The sequence below is a fragment of the Anolis carolinensis genome, chromosome 2, assembly GCF_035594765.1.
Source record: "Anolis carolinensis isolate JA03-04 chromosome 2, rAnoCar3.1.pri, whole genome shotgun sequence".
Classification (NCBI taxonomy): Eukaryota; Metazoa; Chordata; class Lepidosauria; order Squamata; family Dactyloidae; genus Anolis; species Anolis carolinensis.
The window spans coordinates 311,433,046-311,455,950 of record NC_085842.1 but is presented as its reverse complement, the minus strand read 5'-3'; the positions used below and the strand labels follow the sequence as shown (position 1 = coordinate 311,455,950).

Below are 22,905 nucleotides of genomic sequence, written 5' to 3'. Positions count from 1 at the left end.
TGTCAAGGTCTTCTTAATGTTTAGGTAGAATTTCTTTTTCTGTCGTTTGAATCCATTGTTCTGTGTCCTAATCTCTGGAGCAGCAGAACAACCCTGCTCTATCTTTAATATGGCACTTTTTCAAATACTTAAACATGGTTACCATGTCCTCCCTTGACCTTCTCTTTCTCCAAGCTAAACATACCCAGCTCCCACAGTCATTCCTCATAGAGATTGGTTCCCAAACCTTTCTGGTTGCCCTTCTCTGGACACGTTCCAGCTTGTCCATATCTCTTTGAATTGTGGTGCTCAGAACATGAAACAGGATTATTCCAGGTGAACTCTGAGCAAAGCACAAATGAGTGGAACTATGAGTGATATAAACACCATCCTCTCATTGATGTGGCCGACAATCACATTGCCTTTTCTAGCGGCCTCATCACACGGCTGACTCATGTTCAGCTTGTGGTCTACTAAGATTTCTTTAACAAGGACTGTTTTTAAGACAGGTATTACTCATCCTGTATCTGTGGCATTTGTTTGGATCCTCTTCCACTTGTCCCATTTTTTGTTGAAAATAATAAGAACAGTTTCCCTTCTACCATCTGTTATGATTTCTGCTGTTCTCCAGGAATTCTCAAGGATTATGGTCAGTTGTTCCGAGTTTTGTATTGCCACAGGAAATTCAAACCATCCTAGGTCCTACCACGTCTAGATTGAAAATATCTTGATTAGGTACCACCTTTCTGGTTAGTTCAATAAAAGAAACGTAGTTCCCCTCCCTGTGCTTCATTGGCCCTCGGGATAATAGTCAATCTTTGCAGACTTTTTGCAGAAACTTTATATTACAGAACAGGTCCCCAGTTCTTTGTCCTTTCTATTCTAACTCTAATGAGGATCTCTCTTCCTGGAAAATCAATACGTGACTAAATTTTGCTTTAACCCTTATGTACCATGAGGGTGCATTATGTTCCTGAGGCTCAAAGGCTTTTTTCTACAGTATTTGCATTGTTGCAGGCAATGCTTTCAAATCTGCTGTTGTTTAGTGCAAACAAAAATAACTTGGACAAAAAGTGTGCTAACAAATCATTGGAATATTTCTTTCTTCAAAAATTTTTGACACAAAAATGCTCCACCCCAATTTTGAACAAACCACAAGACAATGAAATAGTGGTACGTTCTGGTTTGTTTGTAAATTGTCCCATTCAGTGGAAATTGAACTTTCTCCCATGAAGGCAATGCATTAGAATGGAAATGGGAAGGATATATGAAAGATAAATCATATTCTAGTGCTAAACATAACCCTAACGTGGAACAGATTGGCATTCTCACTGAGATCAGAAATACTCCACTGCTGACTCAAAGCCAAGTTGTTGTTTTTAATCATGGAGGTTAAAATAAGAACGGGAAATACAGACTTTACTCTTTTATTAAAAATCAAGATTATCCTTCTCCTCTGCAGTGTTCCACGTACCTGCCTTTTTTAGACTACACTATGTGATTTTTGGGCCAAATGGAAAAGAAATCTCTAGTTCCTGCATGGGGAACTATTGTCTGCCAGTATAAGAAGCCTTTGTTAAAGAACAAAATTTCCACGATTTTCTGAATGGGGTGTTGAAGAAAGCAGTTAATTCAATGTCTCAATGGCAGAAGGAAAAGCCATGCTAGATTTGCACAGGAATGTATATGGATTGGTTCCTCCCACTTGCCAGTGCTATGCCAAGGCAGTAAATACGGCGTAAGACAGCTCATTTTCCACCAAATTGTTTTTCCACTTTCCTGGACTGGGAGCAAGAGGGAGGGCATCTAGATTTATGTTCATTTTGCATTTCTGGACTCATGGTATGACTTGAGACTGATATAAATGAAGGGAGCCAGTTTCATTGATAATCACTGAAAACCAGTGGACTGTGATCCAATAGAGCTTAAGGTCAGTGGTTCTCAATCTGTGGGTCCCCAGGTGTTTTGGCCTTCAACTCCCAGAAATCCTAACACTTGGTAAACTGGCTGGGATTTCTGGACGTTGTAGGCCAAAACACCTGGGGACACAAAGGTTGAGAACCACTGGCTTAGGAAGACACAAATTAGCCATTTTATTCAACCTGCCCCTCAATTTTAAAGTGGACTATAGCAATGTGTTGATAATGCTCACTGCATACTTCAGAATCTGTAGTTAATCCAGAAGGCATGCCATTAACTGGGGATGTACATTAATGGTGGTCTTCTGTAGATGTTTCACCAAAGTTACCTACTTCTCCCCTGTACACACTGCTTCATTGCCATCCCTTACTTAGAAAATAAAAATAAAGGGCTTAAAAATAAGCTACGAAAGATAGATGCCAAAGGTCTTATGATCCCAGAAGCTAGATACATATTCTCTCTGGGTCCATAAAGACAAAAAAACCTGATTCCTTTCTGAGAGAAGCTTAATTGTGAGTTTGGATGAGAAACCTGAAGCTTTAGGTATCAGTTCTGTTTTTGATCTGGCCTTGGCAGCAATGCTTTCACCTATTTCTGTGACTAAAAACGTTAAGATTAATCTTCTGTTAATGGTGAACATATTTTTAATTTTGCTCCAGCAAAAGTGTCCAAAAAGTCAAATACTTGCCAAGTGGTATTTTTCCCCCACCTAAATGTTTAGACAGCATTATTTTCCTTCCTCTCCACCATGAGACAGATTCATTAATTTTGTGCAAGAACAAGAGAAATCAGACCACAGAGCAAGCCATGGGACATTTTCCCTCTCTGCGCTCTCCTGATTCCTTCCCTTTCTGAACACTGTGGTGCAAATAACAACATAATCAGGTCTCATGTGGGCCCAGCAGCCTGAAAAGAGCAATTTTGATCTGCCCAGTGGTTCTGAAACAGCACACAAAGGAGATGTCACTCCGGATTAGATTGCTGGTTCATCTAAATCTACTTCCAAAGAGGAGAAAAGGCCAGAAGATGCTACTAAGGGATAAAAAAAGACCACCCAATGTCCAAATTCTAACACAGCAAAGACTACAATGATATGTATTCTAAATGGGTTAGAGACTTAAATTCCTTTACTATGCCAAAGACTAGATTTGTTTCTTCACTTGTAAATGAGCGAATGCAACATTAACTGCTCATTGTTTTGTAACAACAGAAGTTTTGTATTTCTGTCCTTGTGGATATGTTTATGAAACTGATTATGATTTCCACTACATCGGAATCATATAATCATAGAGTTGAGCCATCCAATCCAACCCCTTGCCATGAACGAACACAATCAAAGCATGCCTAACGATGGCCTTACAGCCTCTGTTTAAAAACGTCCAGAGACGGAGACTCCATCACACTCCAAGGGAGCATCGTATTCCACTGCTGAACATCTCTTACTGTCAGAAAGCTCTTCCAAATGTTTAGGTGGAATCTTCTTTCCTGCCATTTGATTCCATTGCTCCATGTCCTAGTTGCCCCTCCTCAATGTGACATACTTTCAAATATTTAAACATGGCTCTTATGTCCTGCTGTAGCCTTCTTTTCTCCAAGCTAAACAAACCTAAACTTCTTCAGCCTCTTCTCATAGATCTTAGCTTCCAAACATTTGGACATTTGGGTGACACTTCTCTGGACATGTTTCAACTTGTCAATGTCCTTGGATTGTGAGGCCCAGAGCTGGACACAGTGTTATTTCAGATGAAGTCCGACAAGAGACAGAATAGAGGGGAACTATGACTTTCCTCGATCCCTACACTCTTAATGATTCAGTCTAGACTCACATTGGCATTTTTAGCTGCCACATCACTGTTCATTCGTGTTCAGCTCATAGCCCATTAAGACTCCTAGATCCCTTTCCCATGGACTGTTTTCAGGCCAGGTGTCACCTCTCCTATATCTGTGCATTTCATTTTTATTGCCAAAGTACTATAATATCTTCCTGTTGAAACACATTTTGTTAGTTTTGGCCCAGCTCATTAAAAATGTCATCAAAAAATGAAGTCAAAATGTGTTCCTACAATGTTAGACCAGCTTCAACAGCTACCAATTTCACGGTAACATTGGTGAAAGTGAGTTGGAGATAACTAAGATTTTCTTAGCATCTGAAAGATTTATCTTTATATAGAAATATGTCAGAGTTTTAAATTCCTCAGATGAGGGCTTACTCTCACTTTGACCACCATTATCACAAGCCCACTGGTTAGTAGATGGGAGATAGATTTCTTGGTGATTCTTCCCACATTACACTACTACAACCCCGTATCTCTGGGGAATATGCTTCCAGACCTTATATGGATATGTAAAACCACAAATAATAATGAACCCTATTGAAATGAAGGACCTCCAGTCCAAGAACACTATGGAATTACACTGGAGGATCTACAAAATGCCTAAAGAACACATATTTTGTCAGACATGGAGAAATGAAACTGGATACTGGTCCCACAGATATGGGGATCATGTACATGGTTGCATGGAGTATCTGTACAGTATTTTTCACCTTATTAAGTTTTTAAAAAGAATTTCCACTTTTCAAAACTGAACAGCATATTGATACAAAAAGTTGCTTAACCTCCTTTTCACTCATTTTTATAAGCCTTTTCTTGTTTTAGCATTTTTGTAAGTCATCCTGAGTCTCATATTGGGAGAAAGGTAAGATATAACTAAAATAAATGGCCCTCTAATTCCAAGCTCTGGTTCCATTTTTTCGGTGAATGTGCTGGACTTTGGGCTAGTATTATACTAATTATATGCTTAGGGCTAAAGAACAGTACTCAAAGCAACTGTATAATTTTAAAAGTGGATTGCAGGAGCTTAGCTGGCGGTTAGATCGAAATGCTCCTGGCAGGTGGGCTCTTCCAAAATGTAAGATGTTGTATTTTAATATTAAATGCTTTTCGATGCAGTGCATTCAATATTCTTAGAACCTCTGAGCTACAGATCACTTATATAAAGGAATGCTGTTTACAAACATAAATGCAAGGTGATCAGATTGCACATTGGGTGTCCTCCATGAGGAACTATGAGTCTGTACAATGACACTGTCATTTATGTATGAACAACTGTGGATATATAAGGAATTCTGCAGTAGGGTTGTTGTATGTTTTCCAGGCTGTATGGCCATGTTCCAGATGTATTCTCTCCTGACGTTTCGCCCTCATCTATGGCAGGCATCCTCAGAGGTTGCGAGGTATGGAGAAACTAAGCAAGGAAGGTTTATATATATTTGTGGAAAGTCCAGAGTGAGAGAAGAACTCTCCAGTAGTTATAGTAAGACACTAGACCTTTAGCTGAAAATTCTATATTGTTATTGGACATCAAGTTGACTTCAACATATGGTAACCCTATGAACAGGATTCCTGGCTGCCAATTGCTCTGTTCAGATATTGCAAACTGAGGACCATGGCTTTATACACTTATACACTTGTAACTCAGAAGATATATCCAAAATTCAGCCTCAGTCCAACCACTAAGACCTAACTCAAGATGTAAAACCATAAAGTGCAAGACATATTTATTTAAACTTGCTCATCAAGGCTCTTCAGATTTGAAGAGAACAGTAATAAGTAAATATAAGCACTCCTGTTATAATATTTTTACTGGCCTGATTTCATACAAAATCTGGACTCTGGTTTAATGTTGTTTATTATAATTTCTTAACTAATGAGAAGACTGACATTGCATTTCACTTACAAGCCTTGTTACATTGAGCCTAATACCTCAAACCTGTATTCTGAGTTCTGACTCTACATTTTTCAAATAGTTTCCTTACCTTTTTCAGACAAACAAGAGCAGAAAATGGTTTTTCACACACAATTATGTCATTATGAAAGGCATCAATACTTTCATAGCCCTCTGATAGCTTTGGAAAATCTGTTTGTAAGAAAGTTCAGAAATTTGGAAAGCATGGTTCCTTGAACTAAAATTTAAGAGCACCATCCATGGATATTTCTATGAGTTTATCTTCCTTTGCTCTTGTGAGCCCTTCTAGTTCAAACAGATTAACTGAAAATTGATCTCTAGTTCAGTTTTTGCCTGCATCAGCAGGAAAATATTCACTGAATTCATGCTGTAAAACTTTCAAATATCATGGGATAAGTGATGCTTCCACCTCTGACATCTCGTCATCAGGGGAACCAAGAAAATCTATGACATTCAGGAATTTATCTTAGTTTGATAGGCAATAATGATACAACTCCAACTTTTTTACTAATGCTTCAATCACAGGTTGAGATATCCTGTACTTTTGAAAAGGCACTTGGGAAATGTCCAGAGTATTTAAATCCAAAGCCCAGCAAGCTCAAAAAACCTGATAACTACATCTCCCATTAGCCTCAGCAATGTCAAAACTGTTGGGACTGATGGGAGCTGGAATACAGCAATGTTTTTCCAAGCCCTGCTTTAGCAGCCAGGGAATAACTTCTCAAAATTAAGAAATCTATGTCACCATTTAATTTAAGTAATGACTGGATTTGCGAGCTTTAATACCACCCCAAGAACTCTTCTTGTATCCTAGGACAACACATTACTGTTACACCCAGACATAATTTTCTTCTCTGTTTCCCCATCCCTTAATTGTTTTTTTTCTTACTACAGTCAAAAGAGTTTGAGGGCTTTATTCTGCCTGTCAATCATGATACCAATGTTTATTTATCTGTGCAATTTATATTTTGCTTTTCTTCCTGAACATGTGCTCAAACGATCTCTCTGGGCTCAAGGAAGTTGAAGGCCTTTATCAAATATCAGTGGAAACCTCCCAACACTGCAGGGCAGGGCAGTATAAACACAAGACAATGTGACCATCCTCAACAACATCTCAGAACATTCATAATATATCTCAAAGGCAAACAACACACCCGGTGCATGTAAGTGAGCATCAGTGACAAAGCTTTATGTTTTTTAAAAGAAAAGGGAAGCATTTCCAAGTGGCGAGGCAACTCCTGTAAATGTTTTTTTTCCTGTCACTTTGAAGATAAACATATGTTTTGAATTATGCAAGTAGAGAGCAAATACAGTAGAGTCTCACTTATCCAACGTTCTGGATTATCCAACACATTTTTGTAGTCAATGTTTTCAATACATCGTGATATTTTGGTGCTAAATTCGTAAATACAGTAATTACTACATAGCATTACTGCGTATTGAACTACTTTTTCTGTCAAATTTGTTGTATAACATGACGTTTTGGTGCTTAATTTGTAAAATCATAACCTAATTTGATCTTTAATAGGCTTTTCCTTAATCCCTCCTTATTATCCAACATATTCGCTTATCCAACATTCTGCCGGCCCGTTTATGTTGGATAAGTGAGACTCTACTGTATATACATACAGAAAGAGAGAGACAAACACACATTTTTCTAGGCACAATAGTACAAAGTACAAAAATAGAAAGTAGACGGGGAAAGTGGGACCATGGACAGCTCCAAGTGGAACTGGAAAAAATCCAAGTGAAATAAAGGAAGCAGGAAGAGTTTAGGATACCAGATGCTGAGGAACACTTTACAATTTTCAACTGTATCATATGTTTGTGTATTGACACAGTGCTTTTTCTGGATTAAGTAGGGAATTGAAAAAGATCCTAAGTGTTGCACTCTAGCACAGGGAACATCTTTTCACCGAGCACCAGTAGTTCTAACTAAAGATATTTATAGAAGAAAGCAGGGAAAAAGGGGGAAAGGGCATTTCAAAAGGGGATTAACAGAATAGAGAATGCAAAATAGCAGTAATCCAAAAATGCCAAAGTAGGTAAAATCAAGAGAACCCAAATCCACAGAAGTATTTCAAACACCAATCCTTAAACCAGAAAGCAAGACTTTTCCAAGGTAAATCTTTCAAGGAAACATAGGCATGAACCAGGTAACGTAAGAATGCTTGAATCATGAACTTGAGAGCCGAGACAGGAGAGCCATCCATATGGCAACATTGACTCCTCTAAAAGGCCTGAAGCCAGCACTCCTTAATTTAAGCCTGACCAAATAGCCATGAGATCATGTTGAACACACCTGAGCTTCAAGGTCTTCTCACAGAGTCTCTCAGAACGTCTAATTGGTCTGTTTTTCACTCCCTCCATTCTCAAGCCTAATCTAGCTTCTCATGAAAACTCCCCATCAGCCAAAAGCCGTTTCCCAAGGGACCTGGAACTTTCACTTTCCCCTGTGAAATCCAAAACATCGGCCTCATCTGGCTGCAATTCTCTCCTAACACTGACAGACTCTTCACTTTGAACCCATCAAATCCCTCATCCTCTGACAGGTCAGAAAAATCCTAAGCTGCTTGTTGAGCTACAACACTGGGCCAACCTGGTCCTATTCTAAATTTGCTTGAAAGATTTTTTTTAAACTGCAGTTGAGATTCTCATGTCTCAGGAATCTCCACTGATGCCAACTTGTCAGCAACTTCAAACTGCATCCTGGGTCAATTTCTGAACAGGAGGAGTAGAATAAGCTCCCAATTAAACACAGAGAGCAGCCTCTACTCACAGCAGTCTGAACTTGGCTTAAGTGCTATTGTCATGATGATAAAGTTATACCAGGAGTAAGAGTAGTAAAAAGTAATAAGAGGAAAGAGGGAGGTGCGGTAAATGTGTTTGCTTCCAGAAGGCAAGAGAAATAAAGCACCTATTTAAGAGCTCTTGGAATCTGCTGATGCACCGTCATCTCCTGCCTCTAATTGAGAATGTTTAAAAGTAGAAAATGTGTTTTTCTAAAGGTGAATGTAAGTTCAAATACTGTAGAGTTCAAGATCAGGTTTCATAAGTACACACCCTAAAACCTAAGGGCACCAAATTCTGTAACTTGAAGCAAATTAAGCTTTTTGATGAAAATAGCTACATTTGCAGAAATGTACAAAGTTGTTATTATTGTCTTCCCCTGGCATTTTTCTAGCCCCAGTCCCAAGGAAGTTTACAAAAATTAAAAATAGATACAACTAAAATGTTCACATTGCAGAAGAGTTTTTAAAAGGTGTAATTTAGAATTGCCTTTCCTTCTCACCTGCCACACTCAAGCCTTTGCTGCCAAAGTGTGTGGGTGACTCGTCAAGTTACCAATCCCATGATGTTACAGCATTCAGCCATGGCAGTTAAAGTGGTGTCAAGCTGCATTAATTCTACAGTGTAGATGCACCCTTCACCTTCTTCAAAGAAGGCACCTGTCTAACCTTTCTAGAGAAGGTGTTCAAGAGGTGAAGAACAAGATAGCAGGCATACACTACAGAGTTCCCTCTGTCCCTAATTGCTCTCTATACAAGCAGTGATGTTTCTTCACTTCCAACAACACCAGCAAATGTGGAGGCCAAAACCAACTCTCATTACCAAATTTCAAGCAGAAGTGCAACTGTCTCTATGATAATACAAGAGCATTTTCATATTTTCCACCTAGTAGAACTGTGCAAAATAAGAAACCGAAAGAGAGGTATAAATAAGAGTCTTGCGTAAGTTGCTGAATTCTCCATTCAGTCGCAAGATGCTTACACCATGACACAATATAAATGATTAAGATTTTTTGTAAATCCTGGACACTATTTGCAAGCTGAACTTTGTTGTTTCCCCAGTACCTTGGAACAGCATCAGTCTTACTTGTTGTGTCCAAGTCTATCTATAACGTAAGGAGGAAAGGTCTTCTGCCTACCTGGCCATTTGCTTGTATGCTTCCTCTGCAACTGCAAAGATATGGGGATCCATGTCTCCCATGTTTTGGCCGCTGTAAGCATAGATAACATCTTGTCCATAGATTGGCAACTGTTCATAGGGATTAATGGCAACCAGGACAATACCTTAAAAAACATAAAAATTAAAACTTAATAAGAAACAACAGCTGGATGAGAACTTATGACGTTTGAGTATAGAACAGACATATATTTCTATCCTCATCACCTCAAAATAATCAACTCCCATTGATGGTTACTCTTCCTTTCTGGTTTTTCTTTCTTTTCTCTTATCGCTATAAGAAAACTCAACTTCGATATTAAAACTCAGCCCTTCTGTAATTATACGACGGTTGAATGAGAAGTAATGCCTCCACCTTCGTAACTCCTCAACAGATAGCAGTACTGGAATGCGGCAGGTACTGGCTTGTTCAGTAGACTCTCCTCTACAGTTCCATTTAGCGAGAAGCCTTAGCATTGAATGGTTGTGTTGTTAAAGTGCGAAGTATGGAACTCTGTGCAGACGGTCGGTCAATGCGACTTAAGCAACGTGCAGTCATTGAATTCTTGACAGCAGAAGGTGTCACCCCAAAGGAGATTCATCAGAGAATGCAAGCTGTTTATGGTGATTGTGTTGATGTGAGTCCTGTGCGTCGTTGGGTGAGTAAGTTTAAAGATGTTGAGGCGGGGACATCTGACTTACGTGACAAACAAAGAGTTGGACGTCCTGTGACAGGAACCACCGAGTTTCACAAGCTAAAGATTGATAGATTGATTCGGGACAATCATCGTATCATTCAGAGAGAAATTTCAAGCACAATCAGCATTTCACAAGAACGTGTGGGTCACATTATTGCTTTGCTTTGCTATTGGAAGATCTGTGCACAATGGGTACTGAGAGGCGCTGGTTGCGGAAACAGAGTGTCAACTTCTTCCGTGACGACTTCAGAAAACTTGTTCATCATTGGCAGAAATGTATCCAATTGTCTGGTGATTATGTGGAAAAGTGAATAGTGGTAGTTAAAGAGCACATTCTAAGGATTATTTCTGCATTTGATTTATTAAAATATTCCCATCCAAACCCAAGTAACAAAGGTGGAGGCAATACTTTTCATCCAGCCCTCATATTATAAGAAAGCTATGCATGGGAAGAAGAAATGCGCATTTAACCACAGAGCTCTTTGAAGCCTTTATTGTATCTACTTAAACAGCTGAAGAGGAACGTTGTTATGGGTTTAAGTGTAAACAGGGATGGTTTATCTCCTCAGCATTTCTTTTAAAGGCACTTCCTCCTTTATTATTTTCATCATAGTCTTAGAAACAGAACAATGTCTGCTGCTTGTTCCCATCCTTAAATTTAAAAAACCAATTCAACAGATGAATGCAAAAGGTTAAAGGTTCAACATAATGCAAAATTATCCACACCTGTTTTATTTATCTTCTCACATAAGGAGTAATATGGCTGGTCATGAACATTATAGTTCAAAGAATTAAGATTTCTGCTCGATCATTATGAGCAAGCATGGCAATCATGTCTTCTTTTACTTTAAATGCTGCTACTGCACTCTGTCCTTTCAACACGCATATTGCAAGATATAGCACATGGCAGCACTCACCACAATACGTGTAGATGTGGTTCGATTCTAAGAATCGGATTTTTAAGTTGTGCAAGACTGCAGGTTCGTGGAGGTAACTTAAAGCTGTCAGGTCATTTTCTCCAACCAAAATATCCGGGTTACGCAAGAAGGGAAGCTTATTGGCTTTCGGATCAATAGGATATTCCTGGATCTGAAATGACAAAGAAAAATGCATGGTTAAAAATGTAGTGCAGGCATAGCTGGAATTAATTCCTTGCTTCCACGAGTCAAAAAAGAGCATTTTCACACTACACAGTTCATAATACTATATTACATTTTGACTACCATGACCACATCCTAGGGAATTTCCAGTTTAGGGAGGGCATTTAGAATTCTCAACTAGAGAGCACTAGTACTGCACAGAATTATAAATTCCAGGTTTCCATACTGAACATGCAGGTTCGAATCCAGGGAGCGGAGTGAGCTCCTGCTGTTAGCCCCAGCTTCTGCCAACCTAGCAGTTCAAAAACATGCAAATGTGAGTAGATTAATAGATGCCGATCCAGCAGGAAGGTAATGGTGCTCCACGCAGTCATGCCGGCCAGAGGACCTTGGAGGTATCAACGGACAACACCGCTATTCCGCTTAGAAATGGAGATGTTCACCAACCCACCTGGACATTAAGTCAGGGAAAAACCTTTACCTACTTATAGGATGCAGACCTGGCAACTGAAGTGGAATAACAGCATTATAATTCTGTGGCTTTCAATTTCTGTCTACTTCGTGTGTAGTAAAATGGGGTGCAAAACACTCTGAGTAGCTATAAATTCAAAACATCATATATAGAGTCGTCTTAGAAAATTAGTGGAAGTGGAATGGGTTGTGCAATGCCATTGTGCATGGATATGTGCATAAATTAAAAACAACTATGAGATGCGAATGCGCATGAGCACAATATGCATGGCTGGTTGTGCATTCAATTGCACATTCAGCTGTGTATTCATTTGTGCCACACTGCTATTCAACATAAGGATTGTATAACACAACCAATGTATAATTCCACATACAGAGATTATTTTACACAACCCTGATGTAGCATTACTCAGCCAGTAAATCTTTTTACATTGTTTAAACTGTAATATGCTCCTGCAAGATGTTCTTGCTATAGGATATTTTAATAAAACAGAATAAGTCTTTAAAACCCATGTTAAAATGAGTCTAAAATGCTCTGTAGGTGCAACTTTAGGAAATAAATAGAAAATGATCCCAATTGGATTAGCAAAGAAATTGGGGTGAGGGGATGCTGTGGAAGGTGTCGATTAATCTGAAATTTTATGTAGACCTTTGCCTGCACTCTATTTTTGCCCAGAACCAGAGAAATGTAGCTGTCAGAGGTTTCAAAGGACTTGTGCAAAATTAATCCAAAGGATAAGAAGAGCATGAAAGTGGCATGAGGTCTCCTGGCTTAAACTGCGATACTATCTCCTTCCCTCTCAACGTACTTTAAAAAATGGAAATAAGACCCTGGAGCAGTAACAAAGGTGTTTACAGATAAAAGGAAATACTATGCAGCTTTAGTCCAATTTGGAAGCATAGCTGTGCAGTTTAGACGGGGCCAAAAAATGCTTACGCATATAGCCACTCATAGGCTGGAAATGCCATAACTGCAAATCGTAAGGCTTCTCCAGGGAGCTTGCTTTGTGTAGTTAAGAAGGACGTTACCAATTCTTAGGAAAAGTTTGAGACACAATATATGTACAAGGTAAAGTAGACAGGATGTGAAAGCGTATCAAGAAAGTCAAGAATATTTTTAAATGCTAAAAAAGGATTACTATCTATTCATAGCGAGCCCCGGTGGCGAAGTGCGTTAAAGCACTGAGCTGGAGACCGAAAGGTCCCAGGTTCAAACCCCGGGAGCGGCATGAGCGGCCGCTGTTAGCTCCAGCTTCTGCCAACCTAGCAATTCGAAAACATGCCAATGTGAGTAGATCAATAGGTACCGCCCTGGCGGGAAGGTAATGGCGCTCCATGCAGTCATGCCGGCCGCATGACCTTGGAGGTGTCTACGGACAACGCCGGCTCTTCGGCTTAGAAATGGAGATGAGCACCAACCCCCAGACATGACTGGACTTAACGTCAGGGGAAACCTTTACCTTACTATCTATTCATAACACACCTAATTTTACTACTGGTCATTCAAACATTTTACTGTCTGAGCCTAGAATAGCCAGCAATGTCTATATCAATGGGGGAGTGAATTCACTCGCCATTTGTGCCCCAAATTTACAGGACCAATCCAAGAAGCTAATTGTTATCCCCTTGAATAGGTTTGGCACTATGGTAAACTTTCTTCAGGTTTAGAAAACCTGGAGGTTTTTTCCCCCACTGATAAAGTTCTCCCTCCACATTTGCAGTTTGCACATTTGCAGGTTTGATTATTCACAATGTTCGCTCTAGGAACCGCTCTGTCCTTTAGTGTGAATCTATTGCCAACTTCCTCTGATCATGCTGAAACACCTAAGGTTTTTTTTTAAAGAATACCTCTCTAGGATTCTCTAGGTCCTCCAATGCGATTCTATGTCCCTCCTGACCTTCAGAAAGATTGTAAAGACCTGGAAAAGCTTCCCGCTTGGAGCAGTGCAATGAGGCAATAATAGGAAATCTGTTCCACTTACCAGAGCCAGTTGGTTTAAAAAGCTGATTTTAAAGTAGATATAACTGATTTTAATGTTAGTGTATATTTATAATTATTTTATGTCCCGGCATGGAGTGCTTGCCATATATATGTTGTGCTCTGCCCTGAGTCCCCTTCGGGGACTTTTGCACCACCATTGGCACCAGTATCCTCCTGTTTGCTTACCTAGAAGTTGCATTTGTAATGCCATTTCAAAAAGTCAGCTAGGGACTATAATTTAGCATTAATCCTGTTAATGCTAACAGGGCCAGGCTGTGGCACAGGCTGGTTAGTAGCCAGCTGCAATAAATCACTATGACCAAGAGGTCATGAGTTCGAGGCCAACCCGTGGCGGAGTGAGCACCCGACCATTAAAATAAAAAACTGCCCTGCTCATTGTTGACCTAAGCAACCTGAAAGATAGTTGCATCTATCAAGTAGAAAATTTAGGTGCCACTATGTGGGGAGGCTAATTTAACTAATTTACGACACCATAAAAAATCATCCAGCAACGTTTGGAATGAGGAAGTATCAGTCAAGATGTCACAGTGGATGATGAAGTAGCTGCTCCCCTTGTGGCCGGAATCAAGCATCCCCTCTGGAAGCTGGAAGCTGGAGAAGGTTAAATTGCCTCTGCGTCTCTGTCTCTGTCTCTATGTTCATATGGCATTGAATGTTTGCCTTGTATGTGTACATTGTGATCCACCCTGAGTCCCCTTCGGGGTGAGAAGGGCGGAATATGAATACTGCAAATAAATAAATAAATAAATTTGTTTTACTACTGATACATATGAAACATGACATATATGTCATCTTGCTGTAGCAAGAAACAAACTTTTCAAAACAAATGTGAAAATTTGAGATTTTATGCTGCCTTCTCTAAAGGAAAATTGATAAGCCCTGGCAAGGGAGGAAAACTCACCAGGTTTGACAGCAGTGAAGCAGAAGATAAATTCTACTATTTAAAGAAATCAATGATTTTATATAGTAAAGAGGCTCTGCTCACGATACATCGGTGAGCATTCCAGTCTGCAAATCTATGCGTCTTCTGTTAAATGTTCTCAAAAATACTTTTACAATCTTTTAAAACATTTTAAAATAATAATATAATGTCAGGATAGCAAGGCTGATGCAGAAGCTAGTGCTGGACTAAGATTTAAAACTCCAAGTCATATTGGAGAAACATATTGGGTGACCCCAGGCATGTCACACTCTCTCAGCCTCATAAGAAAGTAATGTGAGCCCCTTCTGAAAAAATGCCAGAAATAAATCATAATCATAAGGTTATCGTAAGTTGGAGTTAACTGGAAGCAGGTAACAACATCATACATCTTTCTTAAAATCTTAGACGTATTCAACTTTGGGGGAAAATGCATAAATTTTTATTCCATTTTATATGCAATTTTGGAGACCAGAATTCAATTACTGGGTGATCATAGGAAAGTCACATTCTCTCAGCCTCATAGGAAGGCAAAGGCAAACTTCTCTTTAAAAATAACCCCTATCTCTCATAGACCAGAAACAAATTGAAACCAAAGAAAAACAAGTGTTTGCTTCTGGAAGGTCAACACAATATATTGCTCTTTCTCTATCCTATATGGGAATTTGACAGTTCCCAGAATCTTGCATCTTCTAACCTTATCTCACAATGTTTAATTTGAATTTTGACTTTAGTATTTTTATATGCCTCTAGTATTTTATATATTTAATGGTTGACTAAGATAGGAGGAAGGGGAGACACTATTTGCTAGGTGTTTTCAGTGATTTACCTAGAAATCCTCATACATTCACTGCTTTAAAAAGATTTCTTCTCTAGACATTTATTTCCAAAGACAGAAGGGAAGAAAGAAGGGTTATTTTTTTCTACCCAGCTATTTTCTAGTATTACAGCCAAATCAGCCAAATAATACTAAGAGTCCACTGACAAGAAGTAGGTTCTCATTTATTTATGATTTAAACTATTTAATATATTTAAATATGTGCCCACAGGAGGGCAACCAAAATAGTCAAAGTTCTGGAAGCCATGTCCTATGAGGAGTTGCTTAGGGGTCTGTGTATGCTAAGCTCAGAGAAAAGGTTAAGAGAGGACATCATAGTTATGTTTAAATATTTGAAAAGATATCTTATTCAAGACGGAGCAGGTTTGCTTTCTGCTGCTCCAGAGACTGAGATATGCAGCCATGGATTCAAACTATGGAGAAAGAGATTCCACCTAATGTTAGGAAATGGTCCATATGGTTTCTTCCAAATCTATATTTCCACGTGTTGAGCTACATGGTTTCAAGTTCTGCAATGATTCTAAAAGCAAACTCTTCAAACGAATGCATACACTTGGTCACGGCTACAGCCATTTATTTTTAATTGAACAAGTAATGCTGGCTAATGAACTCACAAAAGAAAAACCTATCAATATTCTTTAATCCTCTTTCATTTGAAGTAGAGTGGGGAATTTTAGGCTCCAGTTTTAAGAGCATAAGGGAGAACCCATTTAAACAAAGGATTGCATTAGAAAAATCCAAGTAGACAGACATAGTTTGGGAGACTATGATTATAGATCAGACATGGGCGAGCTTCGGACCTCCAGATGTTTTGGACTTCAACTCCCACAATTCCTAACAGACAGTCTACCAGCTGTTAGAAATTGTGAGAGCTGAAGTTCAAAACACCTTAAGAGCTGAAGTTTTTCCATGTGTGTTATACATTATGTATTTATAAATTTATTCAGCAATTCCAGCAAGAAAAGAACCCTAACTTTAATAAATACCCCAGGGAATTTGTCTTTCAGCCCATCTTAAATGGTCCAAGTCAGTAAGGTTTGTAACTTCGATTTTCTAAATTCTCTGTCATTCTGACATGCGATGATCCTGGAATACCTCTATCTTTTTAGCCATTGAACTGTCTTCTTAGCCACCAAAAATAAATTTCATGGCTGAAAGGTATAAATGTGTGAGTACTGCTGCCAGTAGGATTTTCTTTTCAAAAGCTGATTTAACTAATGGTAGCGTAATATTACTCCAGAGGCATGGACAAGGGAACGACAAAAAGGCCATGCATTCTCTCTATACGCATCCACTGCACACAGTTTTGTTGCCCTAGGTTCAATTACATTTTCATCACTTGTGAATTGAGCTATGAAACAGCTTGGATAGCCAAAAATTCAAAATACTCCAAAATACTAAATTATCCACATAAGTAGCTGAAATGGTGACATTTTTGCTTTCCAGTAGTTTAATGTACACAAACTTGGTTCCATGTAACAATTATTTTTAAAACGCTGTGTATAAAACTGCCTTCAAACCATATGTGTGTGTATGAGTGTGTGTTGTATATGAACACAAGTGAATTCTGTGTTTAGATGGGAGTCCCATCTACAAGATATCTCATTGTCTATAAGCAAATATTCTAACATCTGAAAGTATTTTGGAAAAGAGATACACAACTTGTAATGGAAAGCAGGTGACAAAGCTTCTACTTCAAAGATTTGCAAAGATGGGCAAATTGTGGTCTATTATCAGACAAGATTTCTGCATTCAAACATACAAACAAGCCCTGGAAGGAGGACGAATGGAATGAAAAAGGTGATATTGTGCCCCAGTTAGACTGACGCTTTCAACAAATACCCTACCCCTGCTGTAGAAGAAAATGTTCTTTGCAGCCAAGCTTTCAAAGGTTATTGCTAAACAGAAATGCAATGGACATATACAAGTTTGTACTGCCATTTTCACTTGCTTTAGAAATTGGTAGACCATGTTATTTAGATGTAATATCGCAGCATTTCTAATGTGTGTGTTTTTTTTTTTTGTCAGAAAAGTATCTAGGATTTGTCCTGCTGACAACTGAACTTGTTAAATAATATGCTGCAGTCTTTCGGTGACATGCTGTTGTTTAAAATCTAAATGAACAGGATAAATATTTGTACCATTCAAAAATGTGTGTTTTTATGAATTACAGTAGTCTCTCACTTATCCAACATAAACGGGCCGGCAGAACGTTGGATAAGCGAATATGTTGGATAATAAGGAGGCATTAAGGAAAAGCCTATTAAACATCAAATTAGTTTATGATTTTACAAATTAAGCACCAAAACATCATGTTATACAACAAATTTGACAGAAAACGTAGTTCAATACGCAGTAATGCTATGTAGTAATTACTGTATTTACAAATGTAGTACCAAAGTATCACGATGTATTGAAAACATTGACTACAAAAATGCGTTGGATAATCCAGAACATTGGATAAGCGAGTGTTGGATAAGTGAGACTCTACTGTAATTGCTAAAACAACTGAAATGGTGGAAAAGGCGGTGTCTAATTCTGATTTAATGTGATATTCTTAATTTGTATTGCAGAAACATCAAAGCACATCTGAAACAAATAACTGTTTCCCTTTAAATAAAATAACAGGGATGATTTGCTATGAAAACTGGCAAAGCACAACAAGAAGCATGTTGAAATTAATCTGTGTATCAGTGTCTCCTTCCCTAGTTTCATGATTTTTTACACCCCATTTTTTTTTTTTTACAAAAAGTCAGTATCTTGGAATTGAGATGTGGTTGTACTCAGATTGCTTTTGTTTTCTCTGCTCCTAGGCTTGTGTTGACAGCTGTGCTCTGCCCTTGCTCTCTGCCACCTCCATTGAAAACCCTTTGGGAATAGCAGAAGTCACAACCTCAGCGTCCTCCCTGCAGCCACTGATACGTGTTACCGAAGCCAGCCGGCCACAAGGGACTCAATTATAACATCACCTGAGATCTGCCCAGCAGGTCTCAAACGCCGGCTCCGTTCAGAAAAGATCACACAGGGTTCTTTACCAAAGCAGTAACCCAGGGCTCTTTGATCAGCTTTGGTGTGGCTTGTTTGCAAAGTAAAGAAACTCACCTGAGGTCAATACACAAAAAAGGAAACACTCTCCTCTTCATGGTGTTTGTGAGAGGAAGGTAAACAGGGAGCTTTGATAACAAGGTGGCAAGAAATACTTTGCAGAGCCAAGGCAACTCAAACCACCATATGTAAGGTAAAGGTTTTCCCCTGACATTAAGTCCAGTCATGTCCGACTCTGGGGGTTGGTGCTCATCTCCATTTCTAAGCCAAAGAGCCGGCGTTGTCCATAGACATCTCCAAGGTCATGTGGCCTCCATGACTTCATGGAGTGCCGTTACCTTTCCGCCAGAGCTATTGATCTACTCACATTGGCATGTTTTCGAACTGCTAGGTTGGCAGAAGCTGGAGCTAACAGCAGCCGCTCACGCTGCTCCCAGGGTTTGAACCTGGGACCTTTCGGTCTGCAAGTTCAGCAGCTCAGCGCTTTAACACATTTCGCCACCGGGGCTCCACCATATGTACTCATGTTTAAAAGTCTATCTCCTATATGTCGAAGACGGGTTCTGTAGTAAAAATAATGCATGTTGATATGATCCATGGATAAGCCGAAGTTCGTTTAGTGGGAAAGCATCAGCACCACTTTGGGGGCCAGCTGCAACCATTTTCCTACCCAAGCATTCAGAAAGGTTTTTTGCAACTCTACTCAGAAAAAAAGGATGCTCATTTTCTAATGGATGTTAAGGTACAGTATTGACTCTTGTCAAAAAAGGAACCATCCCCTTCTCTGAGTAGGGTCACAAAAGGTGAGAGACTTACCCATCCCAGGAGACACTAAAAGAAGCACTGACACTCTCTGCCCCCTTGGCACTTCTTTGAGAAGAAGAGCAAGGAAAGAGCCATTTTCCCACCCAGGCCAGCAAAAGGCCAGAAGCAGCAGCACAGTGGGAAAAGAAAAGGGATTTTCTTTGTGTTTCCCTGAAGCAGAGTACGTGCATGTCTTTTCAGTTCTCTAATCATTGAAAAATGGTTCCTTTTGTGATAGTGTAACGGAATAGTGCTTAAACTGACCGATGGATCAGTCAACCCAGGTTTTTGGGTGGGTTTTTACTAAAATTTCTAAACTTATACATGAGTATACAACAAAACCCATTCCCACAGTGGTCACTGATGGCTTCCTTTCAATAGGAGCTGTGAATTCGAACTAGCATGGCTGGGAACTGGTACTCCAGAATCTGCTGAACTAGAACTTCCACTATTCATCACCATTGGCGATGGTGATTTAGGGATGATAGGAGCTATAGTTCATCAACACACGGAGGGCCACACTTTGAAAATGTCTGCACTCTAGGTTTTAGTATGAAATTCAAAGTTGCTAAACTTCCCAAGCTACTGAACCCCATTCTCCCAGCAAGTTTAGCACCTTGGATAGCTCCTCCAAACACCGATCTCAGAGCAAACAAATCTTCCTATTGAGACAGAAGCCACCAGTTCCAATGTGGTGCTGGTTTAAACTCACAAGCAGGGCATAATAGCTGAACAGCAATTTCTTGTGGTCATCTCCACCATCCAAGCACGTTATGCTTTCGTACGGCAGCCATAACACAAAAGAAGGAATTTTAGAAGGGAATAAGTAACTCCAAGTAAGCTTCCAAAGCTCTGAGTCCATCAGTCCATTTAGAGCGGTGGTTCCCGACCTTTGCTCATCAGCTCCCATAATTCCAAATAGCTGCTAAGCTGGCTGGGATTTTTGGGAGTTAAGGTCCAAAACAACTGGAGTACCAAAAGATGGGAACCACTGACTTAGAGTCTTCAAAGGCTCCCTCTGGTAAAAGCATGCACTGAAAAGGGGCTAATGTAACTTACAGCTGCACTGAAGGGAATTAATCTAAAATTAGTCTTTTATGAGGGGTCACAACTGTTCTTTATCAATACAACATCCTTCAACATGATATCATTTCAGATATTTAAAGGTATCTATCAACATCACATCTTAGTCTCCTCTTCTCCAAGCTAAACATGCCCAGCTTCCTAAGTCGTTTCTCATAAGACTTGGTTTCTATGCCTTTGATCATTGTGATTGCCCTTCTTTGGACACATTCCAGCTTTCTGATACCTTTTGTGAACTATGGTTTGCAGAACTGTACATAGTTCAAGATTTGCAGTAATGTCACCAAAGAAATGTCCATGAACCCTGTTCTGGAACAGTTATAAATATTGTTACCACATTTCTCCTGACATTTAGGCAATGGAGCAAAGGGTATCACCTGAACTGAAATCACCACCTTAGTACGCAAAGGCATCGAAGTCATTAGCACCTTAATGACTAACTGAGAAAAAGACATTGGTAGCATAAGCTTTCATAGTTTTGAGTCTACTTCCTCAAATGCATGGCATTATTGTGCTGTCAAAAGATTTCATGGCTGGGATCACGGGGCTGTTGTGTGTTTTCTGGGTTGTTTGGCCATGTTCCAGAAGTATTCCCTCCTGATGTTTCACCCACATCTATGGCAGGCATCCTCACAAACTCTGAGGATGCCTGCCATAGATGTGGGCAAAACATCAAGAGAAAATACATGTGGGAGATAGCCATACAGCCCGGAAAACACACAACAACCCCTTGGCATTATTTCATGCCATGCATCCAAAGAAGAAAGCTTAAGTCCACAAAAGCTTATGCTACCAACTTTTTCCTCTCAGTTAAAGCATGACAAGATCTGTTTGAATGCTTATAGTGCAGACTAACATGGCTATGTCTTTGAATTCTATCACCACATGAGCTGAAATCCACCTTAGAACTGCTTTAATATCCACAACCGAGCATGAGATGGCATTTGAACCAGGCCATGTTCCTTCTCTACCATCCTCCTCTACCCCTTGAAATTCTACAAATCACATTTAAGTTACATTTACCAAAAAGTATTAACTCATCCTCTCCTTTAAGAACTGTTTATTTACCATCTATGCAAGCAATGGTCTTTTTTGGTGTTGTTGGTCGGCCTTTTAAATTATTCACAATGTCCTGGGATGATCTTCAGTTTGTAAAAACTACATCTGCTAACTGGTTTGGTGACACAACAGATTTGTTACTGAATAATTAAAAAATGTATTTTCTGTTGCCCTTTATTTCTGGCCAAGTGGGTTAAACATATTGGATCTTCACTACACCACGGTGACCCAAGACACTTACCATTGTAATTATGCAATGCTGCTCATTAATGATGGATAAACACAAATGTATAAAGTCCTTTCCAACGCATATGGCATGAAAAATGCAGGCATCTGAAACATCTCTATTAATAAATATTTCGGCTTGACATATTGCATCTCCAAAGACACTGAGCAAGTTATGCATATAGTTTATTCATATGCAAACCTGGACATGGAGAATTACAGCATTACATATACAGTCAACCCTCCACTTTCACTGGGATTATGGGTACAGGACCCTCAAGAAAGTGGGGGTAAAGTGGGTGAAGGTCCCTATTTTTTTAACCTGAGAGAACACCTCTCTAGCTGTTGACCATAGAATGACTTTTCACACTACCGGTATACAATTATAATACAGTGACCGCACTTTAACTGCCATGGCTGGGTTGTGGCACAGCTGGTTAGTAGCCAGCTGCAATAAATCACTACTGACCAAGAAATCATGAGTTTGAACCCAGCCCTGGTCAGATTGAGCTTCCTTAATAGCCTAGCGCGTTGTTGACCTAAGCAACTTGAGACAGTTGCATCTGTCGAGCAGAAAAATTTAGGTACCGCTTTATGCGGGGAGGTTAATTTAACTGATTTACAACACCATAAAAACTTCCAGCAGCATGCGGAAGAATGAGGAAGTACTCCATCAAGGACTCGGTGTCACAAGTGGACGATGAAGCAGCAGGAATCGAGCATACCCTCATGAAGCTGGAAGCTGGAAAATGTTAGATTGCTTCTGTGTCTGTATGTCATATGTCTAACGGAATTGAATGTTTGCCATGTATATGTACATTGTGATCCGCCCTGAGTCCCCTATAGGGTGAGAAGGACGGAATATAAATGCTGCTAAGTGGTTTATTAACAAATAAATAAATGGCCACATTTTATGAAATCCTGGGCTTTGTAGTTTGGTGAGGTACCTGAGCTCCTTTCCTAATCCACAAATCCCAAAATACCATAAAATGAACTTCAGGCAGTTAAAGTGGAATCATAGTTCTATAACTGCACAGTGTGAAAGGGCTTATTGCAAGTGCTGAACATTC

At 39.4% G+C, this 22,905-nt stretch overlaps 1 protein-coding gene across 3 annotated transcripts in view; it reads right to left on the bottom strand.

Annotated features, from left to right (window-relative positions):
• Positions 1-22,905, bottom strand: part of myo5b (myosin VB) — a 355,668-nt gene that overhangs the window by 210,166 nt on the left and 122,597 nt on the right. For all 3 annotated transcript variants that reach the window (XM_062972559.1, XM_062972560.1, XM_062972561.1), the window contains exons 3-4: positions 11,207-11,378; positions 9,575-9,719 (exon numbers count right to left, since the gene is read on the bottom strand). In XM_062972559.1, coding sequence (XP_062828629.1) covers positions 9,575-9,719; positions 11,207-11,378 — 317 coding nt within the window. The remainder of the gene's footprint in view (positions 1-9,574; positions 9,720-11,206; positions 11,379-22,905) is intronic.